Below are 15,161 nucleotides of genomic sequence, written 5' to 3'. Positions count from 1 at the left end.
ATTGGAAAGTAAAACCCCCAGGTGGTTGTCACCAATGGAAGCGAAAGCAGTGAAAAAAATTAACATGGACTCTAATTGGCCTAAGTATTCTGAAATTTTAGAATATGATGGTGAAAGACTGAAGCTGCAAAGTTTTGAGAAGCTAAAGCACAAAGTTCGAGATTGGTTACACTACCGTCAGATAAATGAGGTGTTTAAGCAGGACAGGAAACTTGGTTTTCAGAAGGAGAGGTCAAAGCTAGAAATAGAATTGCTAGAATCCAATACTAAAAACCTATCTAAAATGTATAATTTGCTGCTGAAATGGAATACACAGGATGAAACAGTGAAATCAGCTATGATTAAATGGGCACAGGATATCGGCTATGACATTATGTTTGATGACTGGGAACAGTTATGGACCACCGGTGTTAAATTTACGGCATGTAATGCCTTGAAAGAGAATATAATGAAAATGATCTATAGGTGGTACATGACCCCAGTCAAACTTGCAAAGATCTACCATCTGCCCAATAATAAATGTTGGAAATGTAATGAGGCTGAAGGTACCTTCTATCATCTTTGGTGGACCTGCCCAAAGATTAAGGCCTACTGGGAAATGATCTATAATGAAATTAAGAAAGTCCTTAAGTGGACATTTGTAAAGAAACCGGAGGCTTTTCTCTTGGGCATGGTCGGCCAATTGGTGTCAAAGAAGGATAGGACATTTTTTATGTATGCAACTACAGCAGCAAGAATCCTGTTGGCAAAGTATTGGAAGATGCAAGAATTACCTACTCTGGAAGAATGGCAATCGAAGGTGATTGAATACATGGGACTGGCAGAGATGACCGGCAGAATCCGTGACCAGAGGAAAGAGACAGTGGAGGAGGACTGGGGGAAATTTAAAGTATATCTAAAAAATTATTGCAAAATTGTGGACTGATAAGATGTTAAGGGGTAGGAAACAAAGAACTACAGCTGTAAATCTTAAATTGTAAGGAAACTCAAAAGGGATTTAATCAAAGACTGATTGATGAGTTGCTCGAAAAAATGGTAAAATAAGGATGTGGCGAAGGGAAGGCATGGGGAAGTCAATTTTTGTTGTTTGTCTTTGATGTTTGTGTTTGTTCTGTATTGTTATTAATATGTGTAAAAACCAATAAAAATATTTAAAAAAAAAAAAGAGAAGAAAAGAGTTTTGCAGCTTTAAAGTCAGAGGACCACTGATTTTCACAGAGCTCCAGCCAGTAATTTAACTCTGGTGGATGGAAGTACTATTGCAACTCCCTTCTTTTTTCATCTTGCATTTTCTGAAAGGAAATACTTCGCTAAGTGTTCCCCAAATTGTGGGGGGGGGGAATGTTGCATCAACTGTAAAATGAAGAAATGCTGACACAATATTTGCTTTGTGTTGCATGTACTGTAACTGTTCATCAACAGTACCCAAACAAACAAGGATGGTTAAGCCTGGAATTTAAAGCTACAACGTGCAACATAGAAACATGCAATTTGGTAAAGAGATACTCCTGAAGCGAATGACTAGATTCATTCCTTTGTGAACTGAGGGACTTTATAATTTAGAGAATTCGGCCTATAGTCTGCTAGACCCTTCCTTGGAGATGCAACTGTTCTTTGCTTGGACAATGATCAAGATTAATTTTAAGACTTGCATGTTAGGCCTTTCATTAAGTGCACACAGTTCGGGGTTTCCTAAACTTAACCACTGGTTCTGCTAGCTAAAACAGTTGGAGGCTCAAGTTTGGGAAACTCTGGTCTAGCTTAATGGAACAGGCTACCTTGCACTGCCAATCTTTACCAACCAACCAGAGCAGGAAACAAAATGTATAGTCTAGGCAATATCACTTTAGTTAAGATGTCAGACTCTGCAAGATCGCACAGCAACCTTCAACAATTTTGGGCCAGGATATCTGAAAGACTGCCTTCTCCCAAATAAAGCTGATTTAAGATCTAGCTGTTATGCCCCACCAAGTTTCTGTTGGTGAAAACAGGGGCAGAGTCTTTTTTGTGTTGGCACCCTTGTTATGGATCCCCCTTCCTAGGAAATTTAGACTGACTTCATCTTTGTTTAGCTTTAGGAAGGCTACTGAAACTTTCTTATAACACCCAGTTTTGGGTCAGTTTTTAAAGGCATCCAGCAGAACGCAGGAGACAAATTGACTTAAGCCATGCCTATCTTTAAGGCCATTGATATTGCTGGTCGTATAGTTATATAATCCATTAATTCCAGACTGTTTTTAAAGGTGATCCACACCTGCCCCAGTTTTTAATCTGTTTCTCACATTATTATTTTTAAGCTAAAGTGGGGACCTTCTTTGGGTTAAAAGGCAACACATAAATAATTGCACAGAATAAAAACAGCAGCTTTCCATTTAAAATGTCATTTTAGCTATGCAGCCTGTTCTTCAGAAAGACACCTGACAACTTTCAGGTTAGATGATGCATCTTTTAAAATGCGCCCAATTATTATTATTATTATTATTATTATTATTATTACTATACCGCCCTATACTCACAGGTCTCACAAGATAAAATCAAAATATAAAAACACAAAATACATAATCAATATTTTTTTAAAAAAACCTAACCCAATAACACCCAACACATTTTAAAAGGGCACTGGATGTGAATCAGCCAAAGGCCTGGCTAAAGAGTTTGTTTTTGCCTGGCGCCTAAAGGTGTATAATGAAGGTGCCAGGCGAACTTCCCTGGGGAGAGCATTCCACAGACGGTGAGCCACTGCAGAAAAGGCCCCGTTCTCGTGTTACCACCTTCTGGACCTCTCGTGGAGGAGGCACACAAAGAAGTACGAATATTATATTATAAGGTCTTGCTTGCTGCCTTAACAATTATTACTGGCCTGACAAGATTTGGATTTTCTGTGCTTCCCCTAAGACAAATGTAGTATCTGGGCTGGTGCGGCATGAGGAGGAGAGAACATCTGAGAAGAAGACTGGGAAAGAACAGGGATAAGTGATTCTTGCTCGCGCCATTTTACCTCGTGGAGGGTGAGATGCTTGCCATCTTTCCTTTTCGAGTCAAACCTGCCATATATTGCACTGAACTTCCTGATCTCCTCCTCTTTGTGAGGGTCCTCGTCGCTCATCTCAAAGATGTGGCCCACCATCTTGGCCAGCTTTTTGTTGATTTTCAGCAGTTCCTTCACTTCGTTCAAGTCACTTTTGGGGAGGGTGGGAACCATGCGCTCAACGCACTCGGTGACCGAGAGGGCCGCCGCCGCGTCCAGGGTTTCCGTGTTTTCCTTTGGTGAGGCCGGAGAGCCGACGTCGGCTGGGGAAAGGCTGTGTTCGCTCTCTGTAGTGTGGTGGCCTTGCCATAGTCTCGTTTCGCTGCCGCTCTGCAGCGACAAGTTCCCCACCCCGTCGGACTTGCCCGCACCGACGCTCTGAACGCAGGTGGTGGCGGCACATTTTGGAATCTTCAAGTGAGGCTCCCGGGTATTACTATTCCTTTCGTAACTATTGCATGAGATTCCCAACCAAGCAGGAGATCCTTCCGGTAACTTATATATTGGGATGCTACTGACCGGTAAGGAAGTAAGAGGCTGGTTAAAAAGGCCTGGGTTTGTCACCCAGTCTCTCAAAGCCTTCTGCAGTCTTCGGACGTGAAGAGGTTTGCTGGCCATGCCAACGAGGGCCATGATCTCCAGGAACTCCTCTTCCCCGGCTTCGCACAACTGCTGGACGTCATCCCCTCCCTGCTGAATGAAGGCATCGAAGTAGAACAAGAGGTTGGCTTTCTGCAAGATTCGGTACAGCTGCAATTCTCCAAGGGTTCTGGGCAACGCTGTGGCCATGGTGGGTGGAGAGCCCTGCAAAAGAAGAAGAAGTAGAAGTAGAATACTACTAGCCACTTAGGGATGCAGCTGGCGCTGTGAGTTAAACCACAGAGCCTAGGACTTGCCGATCAGAAGGTCGGCGGTTCGAATCCCCATGACGGGGTGAGCTCCCGTTGCTCGGTCCCTGCTCCTGCCAACCTAGCAGTTCGAAAGCACTCCCAAAAGTGCAAGTAGATAAATAGGTACCACTCCGGCCAGAAGCTGCTTAGTCATGCTGGTCACATGACCCGGAAGCTGTACGCCGGCTCCCTTGGCCAATAAAGCGAGATGAGCACTGCAACCCCAGAGTCGGCCACGACTGGACCTAATGGTCAGGGGTCCCTTTACCTTTACTGAAGGGCTATTCCTTTAACTTTTTGACCATTAAACTAAGGGTAGAGAATCTTATGCCCAAGTGATGAACGTGGCCCCGCTATCTGACTCGAGAACTCCCCAGAAACCGTATTCCTCATTAGCCCTGCTGCTTCACATCTCAAGTGTTTTTGCCTGGCTGAAATGTGTCCTTGGACTCAGGATAATGCTCCTTGCCTGTCCGGATGGAGAGAAGATGGGCGTTTGAGAGAGTTTGTGTACAAGTAGCCCACTGTGCAAAGGTAAAATTAAAGATTTGTTGCTTCGCCCACATGCAAAAGCACGAAGAGCTCTGGCTGATTCCCACACACAAAAGTAGTTTTGCTGCCTGTGAACTTTTGAATCAACAGAAAACTTTCTGAAGCAAGCACAGAATGTAAGTCAAACGGTTAAACCTGAATTTTTTAAAGACAAGGATGTATCTGTTAAGCTTTCAATAGTCTCCGGCTCCTACAGATCTCCAAAAATCACACAAGAAAACTAATGAAACTAATACATTAAATAAAAAAGACATGAACAAGTTAAATTAAGCCCATTTTCAGCTCATCACGGATACATTAACTGCCTACTTGTAAATGCTACACCAGGAGTGTCCAAACCTTTTTCAAAGAGGGCCAGATTTGATGAAGTGAACATGCGTGAGGGCCAACCAAAGTGTTGAGGTGTTGTGTTTTTTTAGGGTTTAACCCCAAAGTTGTTGAGCTTTTTTGGGGGGGGGATTTAAGTGGTTCAGCTTTTTAAAAAATAATTTTACCCCAATAAATAAACTACCACAGGGGCCGGATTAAATCTACCGGTGGGCCAGATTAGGCCCCCAGGCCAGACTTTGGATTTGGACATGTATCTGGCCAAGTCAAATCGTACCAGGCCGCTTTCAGTGAAACGTTAACATTTATTAATATTTACAATTTTAGATCAAGGTTGCAACAGAGTGGTTTTGCCATAAAAGGCATAACCCCCTCCCAAGAGATGCCCTTAAACTAAAGTTAAAATTTGGGAGCTGGGGACTAACCACTGCTACATAAGATTATTACTAACTATATTTGTATATAGAAAGTAAGTAAAATCAAGCTGGATATTGTGAGGGTCTTCGATTACTCCTGAACTCTTGTTTCTGCGTGTGTGTGTGTGTGTGTGTGTGTGTACACATAGGAAACCAAATGACATGTAGCAACAGTTCTCTTAGGTGCTATGCAGATTCCACATTTGGTCTTGGGTTCTAGGTATAACCTGAAGCCCACATAGCACCTAAATGAGTCCTGTTTGAAGGTCTGCTACCTCTTCCCATAAGAACAGAAGAAAATCTAGCTGATGGCCCATATAGTCCTGTAATCCCTTTCCCACAGTGGCCAACTAGAGATTGATGAGAAGCCAAGAAGGTGGGCCCAAGGGCAACAACACTCTCCCCACTTATGAGTCCCACACTGCTTCCAGAAGTGGAGGCAGAACCTACCTGTTTTGGTTTGTACCTGTTGATAACTTCACCCTCCTTGAATTTGTCCAACAGCCTTTTAGAGCCATCTAAGATGGTGATGTATGGAAGTGAGACCTGGACCATCAAGAAGGCTGATCGCCAAAGAATTGATGCTTTTGAATTATGGTGCTGGAAGAGGCTCTTGAGAGTCCCATGGACTGCAAGAAGATCAAACCTATCCACTGTGAAGGAAATCAGCCCTGAGCACTCACTGGAAGGACAGATCCTGAAGCTGAGGCTCCAATACTTTGGCCACCTCATGAAAAGAGAAGACTCCCTGGAAAAGACCCCAATGTTGGGAAAGATTGAGGGCACAAGGAGAAGGGGACGACAGAGGACGAGATGGCTGGACAGTGTTCTCGAAGCTACTAGCATGAGTTTGACCAAACTGCGGGACGCAGTGCAAGACAGGAGTGCCTGGTGTGCTCTGGTCCATGGGGTCACGACGAGTCGGACACGACTAAACAACAACAAAAGATGGTGGCCACCACAACACACACATTTCACCTTAAGATGTAAACAGAGACAGACTCCAGGGATTCACCATCATCCAACCTTTTCTTCAAATGCCCACCATCCCTAAATATGGGTTGGGTCCAGATATACATGATCTGTATGGGACTATCAGAAGGTGACTTTCCCAACCCACCTGCCCAACACTTAGAAGAAATATGGGAAAGTGACTAGGGATCGGATATAAGAAAGTCTGCTTCTATCAGCCAGCTTTGCATGCTCATCTCTGAACTTTTCAACTTTAATTTTTTTTTGTACACTGCCTAAGGTGTCCAGAACGGCAAAGTAGATCTATTTTAAATAAAAATTGACTCCCGTGGGAAAGTCTTAAAGTTTGTGCTTAGCTTCCCTACTGCAAAGAACGAAAATGTGAACGGTGCAATTCTATAGACGTCTGCTCAGAAGTTGGCCGCGCTGTGCCTAGGCCTGACTCTATCATGACCCAAATTATTAATGTGCTAAACCTGAACCTGTTCACAAGCCCAAAGATCTGCACCTGTTGTTTTGGTCTCGCAAAGTATTAAGTCAGAATGGCGTTTCTCAAAGGGTGTGGCACGCCACACTGGTGTGGCAAGAGCGGACGGCAAGTGTGGCGGGAAAGTTCAAGAAGAATCAAAGAAACATTTAAACATATCAGTGCAGTATAGTATAGTGTATGTTTGTGTTTGTGTACACACACACACACACACACACACACACACACACACAAAAGCTAGAAACAGTATCCATGCTTCTCTTCAAGAGCACTGGCTATTATTCTACAGTTCTCCATGGCACAATATCTTGTGAATGGAGATTTTCAACTCTTGACAAGTATGAAATATGAAAAAAGAGAGAGAAAGGCTTCCTTGTGTTGATGAGATGAGATTCTGCTTGCTTCAAGTGCAAATGCAAATGAGATTAGCCGACAGAAGCAAGCTCACTCCTCTCATTGAGTTTGTAGACACGCTTAAATGTATTTATGCAAGCGGCTCGCTTATAATTATACGGTGGGAATGGTTCATGGCCTTATGTAGCTGCATTGTTTTATACTTCGTGGATGTCCCATGATCATATTATAAAGTAGCTGTGTTCTGTGTGGGGACTCTAGGGGTGTCAAGGCCATGCCACGGCACAGCTGACATTATTATGGGAACCAAATGCACTCCAGTGAGTGTCTCACAGTGGCTAGAACTCCCAACACACTAAGGAAAAACCAATGCCAATTTTCCAAGATAACGTCTCCCTGGATTCAATCGCACTTTTAAGCAAACCTAGGGAAGACGACATTGCAAGTCTGCAAACTTCAGAATAGCTACTTTCAGGGTGGGGGAGCCCAGCTGCAATCAGTAAGCCTTACCTCTGAGTAAACACCAGTAGGATTGTCCAGTTTACATCCCTTAAGGAGTCTGTCACAATGCAATACTCTGAGCAACTTTTAACAACAACCGGGCCTGAGCTTCACCATATTTTTGGGCCTGGGTTTCATTTCATTACCACTCCATGCCCTCTCGGAGGCCGATTGCTAGTCTTCCACTCAGTGTTAGAAACTGATATATAAAGCTAGGTGCCAAATGGCTCCTTAAACCAGGGTTACAGGTGCCAAAATGGAATGTCTAGTTGCCATTTGGGGGCCAGACAGCTCAAAGGTTGTGATTTTCGATAAGACATTTTGGTTCCTGAAATTCATCCCGATTGTGCAGATTAAAATATTGCAGATTGAATTCTAAATGATGCGTTGCTAGTACAGTGTTACCTTGGTTCTCAAATGCCTTGGTACTCAAACAACTTGGAACCCAAACACTGCAAACCCGGAAGTGTTCCAGTTTGCAAACCTTTTTTGGAAGCCGAACGTGCTCTGTTTTAATTTTTACGCTTACGATTTGAGTGCCACACTTCCATTTTGAGTGTTACGCTGAGGTCTGTCTGTTTTTGCGGCTCTTTGTGTTTTATTTTTGTGACTGTGTGGAACCCAGTTTAGTTACTGATTGTGTGTCTGCAATACATTGTTTATTGCTTTCATTTTATGGATCAATGGTCTCGTTACATAGCAAAATTCATGTTAAATTGCTGTTTTAAGGGTTGTTTTTAAAAGTCTGGAATGGATTAATCTATTTTGCATTACTTTTCATGGGAAAGAGCACCTTGGTGTTGGAACGCTTTGGTTTTGGAATGGATTTCCGGAATAGATTCAGTTTGAGAACCAAGGTACCACTGTATGTGAAAACAGGCAAGACCTGAGGATTCCAAGGCATGCACCTCCAGATGTATGTAAGTGGCCTTTAAAGGTAAAGGTAAAGGTACCCCTGCCCGTACGGGCCAGTCTTGACAGACTCTGGGGTTGTGCGCCCATCTCACTTAAGAGGCCAGGGGCCAGCGCTGTCCGGAGACACTTCCGGGTCACGTGGCCAGCGTGACATCGCTGCTCTGGCGAGCCAGAGCCGCACACGGAAACGCCGTTTACCTTCCCGCTGGTAAGCGGTCCCTATTTATCTACTTGCACCCGGAGGTGCTTTCGAACTGCTAGGTTGGCAGGCGCTGGGACCGAGCAGCGGGAGCGCACCCCGCCGCAGGGATTCGAACCGCCGACCTTTCGATCGGCAAGTCCTAGGCACTGAGGCTTTAACCCACAGCGCCACCTGCGTCCCAAGGTGGCCTTTAGCCAGGTGCAAAATGCGCCTGGCAAATTTAAAACTCTGATTCCACTCATAACAAACACCTTTCCAGTGGAAAGTGCAGCACAAGACAGGAGGCGGCAAAGAACAGAGGAGCAATTCAAACTCAAGCTGCACCTCAGTACGTACCTATAGTTTGCCTCCCACTTTTTTCCCTTGTCAATACAACATGCTTCTCCTTTGCATACAGCATATTAATTAGGGTTGTACATGTATGGCCTAGCACGTTTCTGAGATCACCAAGGCCGCATGTGCTCCCATAACCACTTACATCTGATCAAGGCCCAACAACAGCCGCACGGCGGCTAATCCAAATTCCAAGCGACAGGGCTCACGTGAAACCATGCACCAAGTGGAAATCCAAGATTTCACCCTGCCACCTGAGACTTAACAGGGAGGGAGGGAAGCAGATACTCAGGATGGAGCGTGGCCTGTCTGCAAATGGCTCCCGTGCACTAAAGAACAGTTCCTACAATCATGGTTCGAAATTAGCAGGGCACCAGGCGCATTTCGCACCTATGGATTCTCCATTTGCAAGCACCTCAAAAGGTCTGGGTGCCATTTTTTTTTCACGTGGACGACACTCGAGGATTACTGAAAGGTATGTGCTTTGAAGCCTCAAAGTATATGTTAAGGATAAACAGTATGCTAAGGAGTCTAACAAGAAAGACTAGAGTGTTTTGAAATTTGAAGTACGGCGCCAGTATTTTTATTGTAAACACCAAATTAAACATGTATTAACCATTTCTGCTAAAAATGTGATCCTAACAATGTGTCACTTATGTGAATTGTGTACAGTGGTACCTCAGGTTAAGTACTTAATTCGTTCCGGAGGTCCGTACTTAACCTGAAACTGTTCTTGACCTGAAGCACCACTTTAGCTAATGGAGCTTGCTGCTGCCGCCGCGCTGCCGGAGCCCGATTTCTGTTCTTATCCTGAAGCAAAGTTCTTAACCTGAAGCACTATTTCTGGGTTAGCGGAGTCTGTAACCTGAAGCGCCTGTAACCTGAAGCGTATGTAACCTGAGGTACCACTGTACTAGTTCATGCCTATCAAAATAATAAATAATAAAAAATTGTTGTTGTTGTTCAACGGCCACAGCTTCACAGATCAAAAGGCACGGGTCAAATTCTGGGTATCATCTCAGGGGCAATGCCGGTCAATAGAAGCTAAAGACATATTTAGCTGTGAGTCGTCCACCATCAAATTATTAACTGGCACATGTGAATAAGCGGCTGTTCAGATATTTCCCTTTCAGCACCTACAGGTTTGCACGTATGAACATGCAACCAGCCTCAAGAGGCTTTTAAAATTCCCTCAACAAGCTTTAAGCTGTCTGAGGAGTTGAAGCCAGATCTGATGACAGGGAAACTGAATGATAAACTACATTTGTTGAATCCTCTCACTGAACCATCAGGGTGAGTGCAGCCTTAACTTTGAAAGTTGTAAAAACCTTCTGGTAGAAACAGTGATACCAGGGGGGAAGCGTGTGAGAGAGAAAATTTTCAATATTTTGATTTTTCAAGTAGGGTCTGGAGTGATGGGGGAAAACACCAGACACCTTTTATATCCAGGGATTATTTGCCAGTTCCAACCTAAGTACACGTCTTCCGTTTCCTGCTTCTGTTTTGTGCTGTTTCTTAAATAATTGTTGCTATTCGGTTTTATGCTGGTAGTCTGGGAAGTAAATGGCAGGCTGAACTTCATAGCAGGGTTTTAATCCCCTAAATAAAAAAATAAGTTACTAAGACCAGTTACTAAGAATTTGGGGGGTGGGGACATTTTTCTAAATGGGATTGGAAAGGGAGTAGCAAGAAAGAAAGACTTTGTTTTCCACAGCACCAGATGAGTTTGCATCCTTAATAACAAAAGCACAGTGCTACTAAGACTGCAATCCTAACACCAATTACCTTGGAGTAAGCCCCACTGAACTAAATAGGATTTACTGGGAAGGAGACACAGTTATGGTCACGCTGTAAAGCCAATTGTTTTAACTTACAATTACAAGATGTGATATGTGGCAGGCATTAGAAGAACAGCCTGGGAGAATGCTACAGAAATGCTAAGAAGTGTGGAATTACTGTACAGTAGTTGTTTTAACTATCAAACAAACGACGGGCCAGAAATCTTCAACATCTCCCTATCCAAGTCAACATCTTGGGATGACCAACTTTTAAAATAGAAATTCCTGCCCAGAGCAGAAGATGGAAATTGCAGGTTTTCTGTGAAGGTTACAGAGAAGAGGCGTTTCTGCTGCTGCTGCGAATGTTGTTCATGTAGGCGAAGCAGGATAAGAGGAGAAGTCAAGAAAGTGTGGGCTGCGAGGGTGGGCTTAGCATGCATTAACCAGCTCCTTCCCAGGCTGTCTGCAGGCTGCCTTGGTAGCAAAGGCAACTGGGAACAAACGTTCGCCTAGAGAGATGCTGTATGGAACCGAGCAATCAAAATTTCACAGTCAATCTCTGGGCAGGCTGCGCAGAGGGGAACTAGCAAAGACCCAAATTGTCACCTTTTAAGGCACACTCCGTGCCCTAACAAAACATCCCTCCTTGCCCCAATTAAGGCTGAATTGAAACAGCAAGCCTTGCTGTATTTTTTTCAGCAGCGATACTCTGGCATTATAGGGTGTTTTCACACGAGACTCCCACCCGCATCTGTAAGACAAATGACTAGCAGGGGATACCTTGGAAAAAGAAGGGGAAGGAAGATAACTGTTTTACATTTCCCTCTATATTTGCACAGGTGTTGCTTGGTTTTCAATGCCCCCCCCTCCATTTTAAGTTCTCTTTCTGTCTCTCTTCACGTGGCTAAGGAGCGCTCCCATTCAGCGAAAGTTAAATGGCAAGGAATGAAAAGCAAAAATAAATATAAAAAAATGATCTAGTAACAGAGGTGCCAGCTTCTCGTGCACATCTTCAGACACAGTTAAAGTGGGTTGTATGCAACAGAAGGTTAATTCAGCGCATCTTTTTAGGTTTTGAGTGTCAGCAACTGCTTCCTGGCCCCCGCCACAAAAGAGAGAAAGGAAATCCCAGGCTTGAGAACTGGGTTGCAGTAGCGCAGAGCTCAAAAGCCAGCAATAGTGAGAATTCTATAGGTACAGAGGACTGCCTATATTAAGACCGAATGGGGTGGGGTGAGGGGTAACATCTCTCGCCATTCCCAGTGCCACTGGGCACATGTTTAGATCTCTCACTTGCAGGAAAAGCAATAGAATACATTCTAAAACGATCTCTTCAGACATTCCAGAGGTGGGCAGAAGTTCAGACTGGGATCTGCTAGCGGACCTCTGGGTTATTTTATGTAGGTCAGCAAGGGATTTATGGCTTCCAGACATTAACAAAATGGAAGCAACCCAAATGAGAGTGTGTTTGTGACCCGCCTCCCTACTTCATTATAATGCTGAAATCATGAAACCTAAGGGACTGGGAGACACCAGGAGCGGATTTGCTGTGGAAGGAATGTGAGCTCAAGTTCCTGGGCTTGTTAATTCTTTCATTCTAAATGTACGGATCTCAGGGGTTTCTAGAAAAAACAAAGTACATCCTGAAAGCCTGCCCACCCACTAGACTTTCCAAAAGATTTCTTCAAAAACGACTGAACGAAGATTTGTGCAGCTCACAGAATCACTGTATTTTCCACAACACTCGATTTATTTTGAAAGGCTCTGCATCTTTCTGAAGCCTAGCATTCCAGTACGAAACATTAGTAGATGGCTATTTCTTTTTTAGCAAGCAGGCCTTAAATAAACAACTTTATCAGTGGCATCTTGATGCTAAACTCTGTTTGCTCTGATGTAAGTCCATTCTAGTTTGATGCAAATTATATATATGGTTTACTGCCTTCCTTGATGTACCGGGAAGAAATGTTAAAATCGACAGGGCTTTTTTCCAAATTCAGGATGAGGGTGCTAACAATACAATCCCAATATTTTCCCAAACAACCAGCTATTTAGAACTTTTTTTTTTTTTTGCTTACTAAACAAAAAGGATGGTGTTTGTTTTCTTTCCCAAACTAGCATTTCTTTCAAAATATGCAATCAGTTCTGCTCCCCTACCAAAATGGCATTTAAGATTTACTGATGATTTATTAAGGATCTCTACCTTAAATTTATTATGTTCTGTTTTGACAATCCACCAGCTTTTCAGTGCAGTATTATGTTTTGGTAGTAGAATATCTTCAGCACTCTGCCCCGCCGCCACCACCACCTTGGAGGCAGCTGAATTATTAAGCTACAAAGCAAAACAGCCTCTCATCAAAGTTGGTAAATAAACCTAAGTCCTTTATTAAAACAAATTGTTGCTTTCAGTAAAATAATTTGGATCACCTACCTACGCTTTCAAAACCCTACAAAGTGCATCATTCTTTTGAAGGGGCGGCAGAAAGAAACAGGAATCCTCCCATTCAAAAATATTAAGCTGACTTTAGTTTACAACTAGGGTGTGTCTGTGCAAAAAAAACCCACACAAAACCACACATCATGTACAGTATTTCCACACACATGGGATTATGCCCGCAGCCAAATGAAGGGAAGCTGTTAAAATATATCTGCTGGAGGGCAAATATCGTGAAGACAAGTGTCTAAGAGGGACAACCAGCAACCGCTTAAAAAAAAGGTCTCAAAAATCTGTAGCATAATAAATTTTCCCAGCACTTAAAAAAAGTTAACTGTAGAGAAAACATAGTAAAAAAAAATCCCACCCAATGTAGTGTTTGGGTTTGCACTCCAACCTCCAAACTTTTAAGCGAAGACAATACATGGACGTTTCAGTACTTTCCTCCCACGCCCTCACCCTTTTCTGCTCTGGATTCTCTGGGAATCATCCACACTCCGCCTACATATACACGAATCCGCCCTCTCCTTCCGGCAATCTGCAGCAGCAGAATGAATTGTACCAAGCAGCAGCTAAGAAAACACCCTGCGGGACAGGGCAGAAACTTCTCCTATTTTCCCTTTATCCCATTCGTCCCATCAGCCTCAAGGCAGCATTGCCAAAGGTCAAGTAGTGTGATGTGATGCTGGGGAACTTGGATACCTCCGGATGTCTTTGGGGACTCCACCCCTGCCTCAGTTTCTCCCAGTTACACCCCCCCACACACACACACTTTACCACCATCGCAGCCTCAGAGCGCCAGCGAGGCTGAACCAGAACTTGCAGCAGAAGCCTCGCGCGCAGCTAGCATTCTTAAGATACTCGCCTACCGCACCAACACGCGCATTCACACGTGCGTTTTTGACGCGCGAGATTGTCCGAAGCACGCAGGCAAGTTTCAGCCGCTGAAAAGCCAAGCCGGGGGGGAAATGCCTCCCGAATCGCGAGCAAGAAAATATATATATATATCCATTGCGGTCTCTCCAGAAAGGCTTTTTTTGTTGTGTGGGTTAGAAGGGGCGCGGGGAGAAAACTTAGGTCCTGCATTGCATAGGGGGCTGGGGACTGGATGACCCTCGGGGATCCCTTTCCAACTCTGCAAAAGCTGCAGCCTTCAACCCGAAGAATGGATCCCATGCCGAAGATCTCGCTTTGCCGGGAAGCAAAGGCGCGCCCCTCTTTTAAGAGAACTCGACGGCAACCTGTTCGCCAGGCGCCAACATTTCGCAGCCCCGTCTCTCCATACGCTTCCTCGGCAGCCAGGAAGAGAGAAAGGATCCCCGCGATCGCGCCCGCACAGCCCCTCGCGCGTCTCGCCCCCCCCCCGGGCCAGGTCCTGCGCGCGATCCAGTGCCCACGAGGGTCCGCGACTTACTTCTTCCTCGCAGGACGCTGCTGCCGCTGCCTGCCCGGCTCTTCCCTTCTGCCGGCGGGCGCGAAGTTATGGCCAGGGTCGCCTGCGGCCGGCCTCGTCCTTCTTCTGCTGCTGCTGCTGCCGCCTTCCCATGGGTGGGCGAGCTGCCTCCCGCCCCCTCGGCCCAGCTCTGCCCGGCAGCCCCGCGACAACCCAGCACTGGCGGCGGCGGCAGGGCTGCAGGGAGGCACCGGCGGCGGCGGCAGCCTCGCCTTGCCTCCACCTCCTCCTCCTCCACCGCCGCCTCCTCCTGGCCTTCCCGCCCGCGCGCACATCCAGGGCCCCCCTCCCGCGCCGCCGCCGTCACGTGGGGTGATTCCGCGCGCCCGCCCGCCCGCCGACGAGCCTGCGCCGGGCCCACCTCCCACGCGAGGCCGCGTGACGCAGAGCGGGGACGGGGGGGGGCGGAACGACACGGCGGCGGAGAGAGCGCGGCGGCGGCGAAGGAGGGAGGAAGGAATGGGACGGAGGAGCGCCCGGCCCGGCGGCGGCGGCGGCGGCCAAAGGGAAGCAAGGAGCGCG

General features: G+C 45.5%; 1 protein-coding gene across 1 annotated transcript in view; it reads right to left on the bottom strand.

The window, feature by feature from the left end:
• NAB1 (NGFI-A binding protein 1) overlaps positions 1–14,835 on the bottom strand; it is a 48,879-nt gene extending 34,044 nt beyond the window's left edge. Inside the window, exons 1-2 of the mRNA XM_081931514.1 lie at positions 14,601–14,835; positions 2,999–3,832 (exon numbers count right to left, since the gene is read on the bottom strand). Coding sequence (XP_081787640.1) covers positions 2,999–3,817 — 819 coding nt within the window. The 5' untranslated portion in view covers positions 3,818–3,832; positions 14,601–14,835. The remainder of the gene's footprint in view (positions 1–2,998; positions 3,833–14,600) is intronic.
• Positions 14,836–15,161: the final 326 nt, after the last annotated feature.

The sequence above is a fragment of the Podarcis melisellensis genome (assembly GCF_964234715.1).
Source record: "Podarcis melisellensis genome assembly, chromosome: 1".
Taxonomy (NCBI): domain Eukaryota; kingdom Metazoa; phylum Chordata; class Lepidosauria; order Squamata; family Lacertidae; genus Podarcis; species Podarcis melisellensis.
The sequence above is the reverse complement of the archived record's forward strand: the minus strand, read 5'-3'. Positions and strand labels throughout refer to the sequence as shown.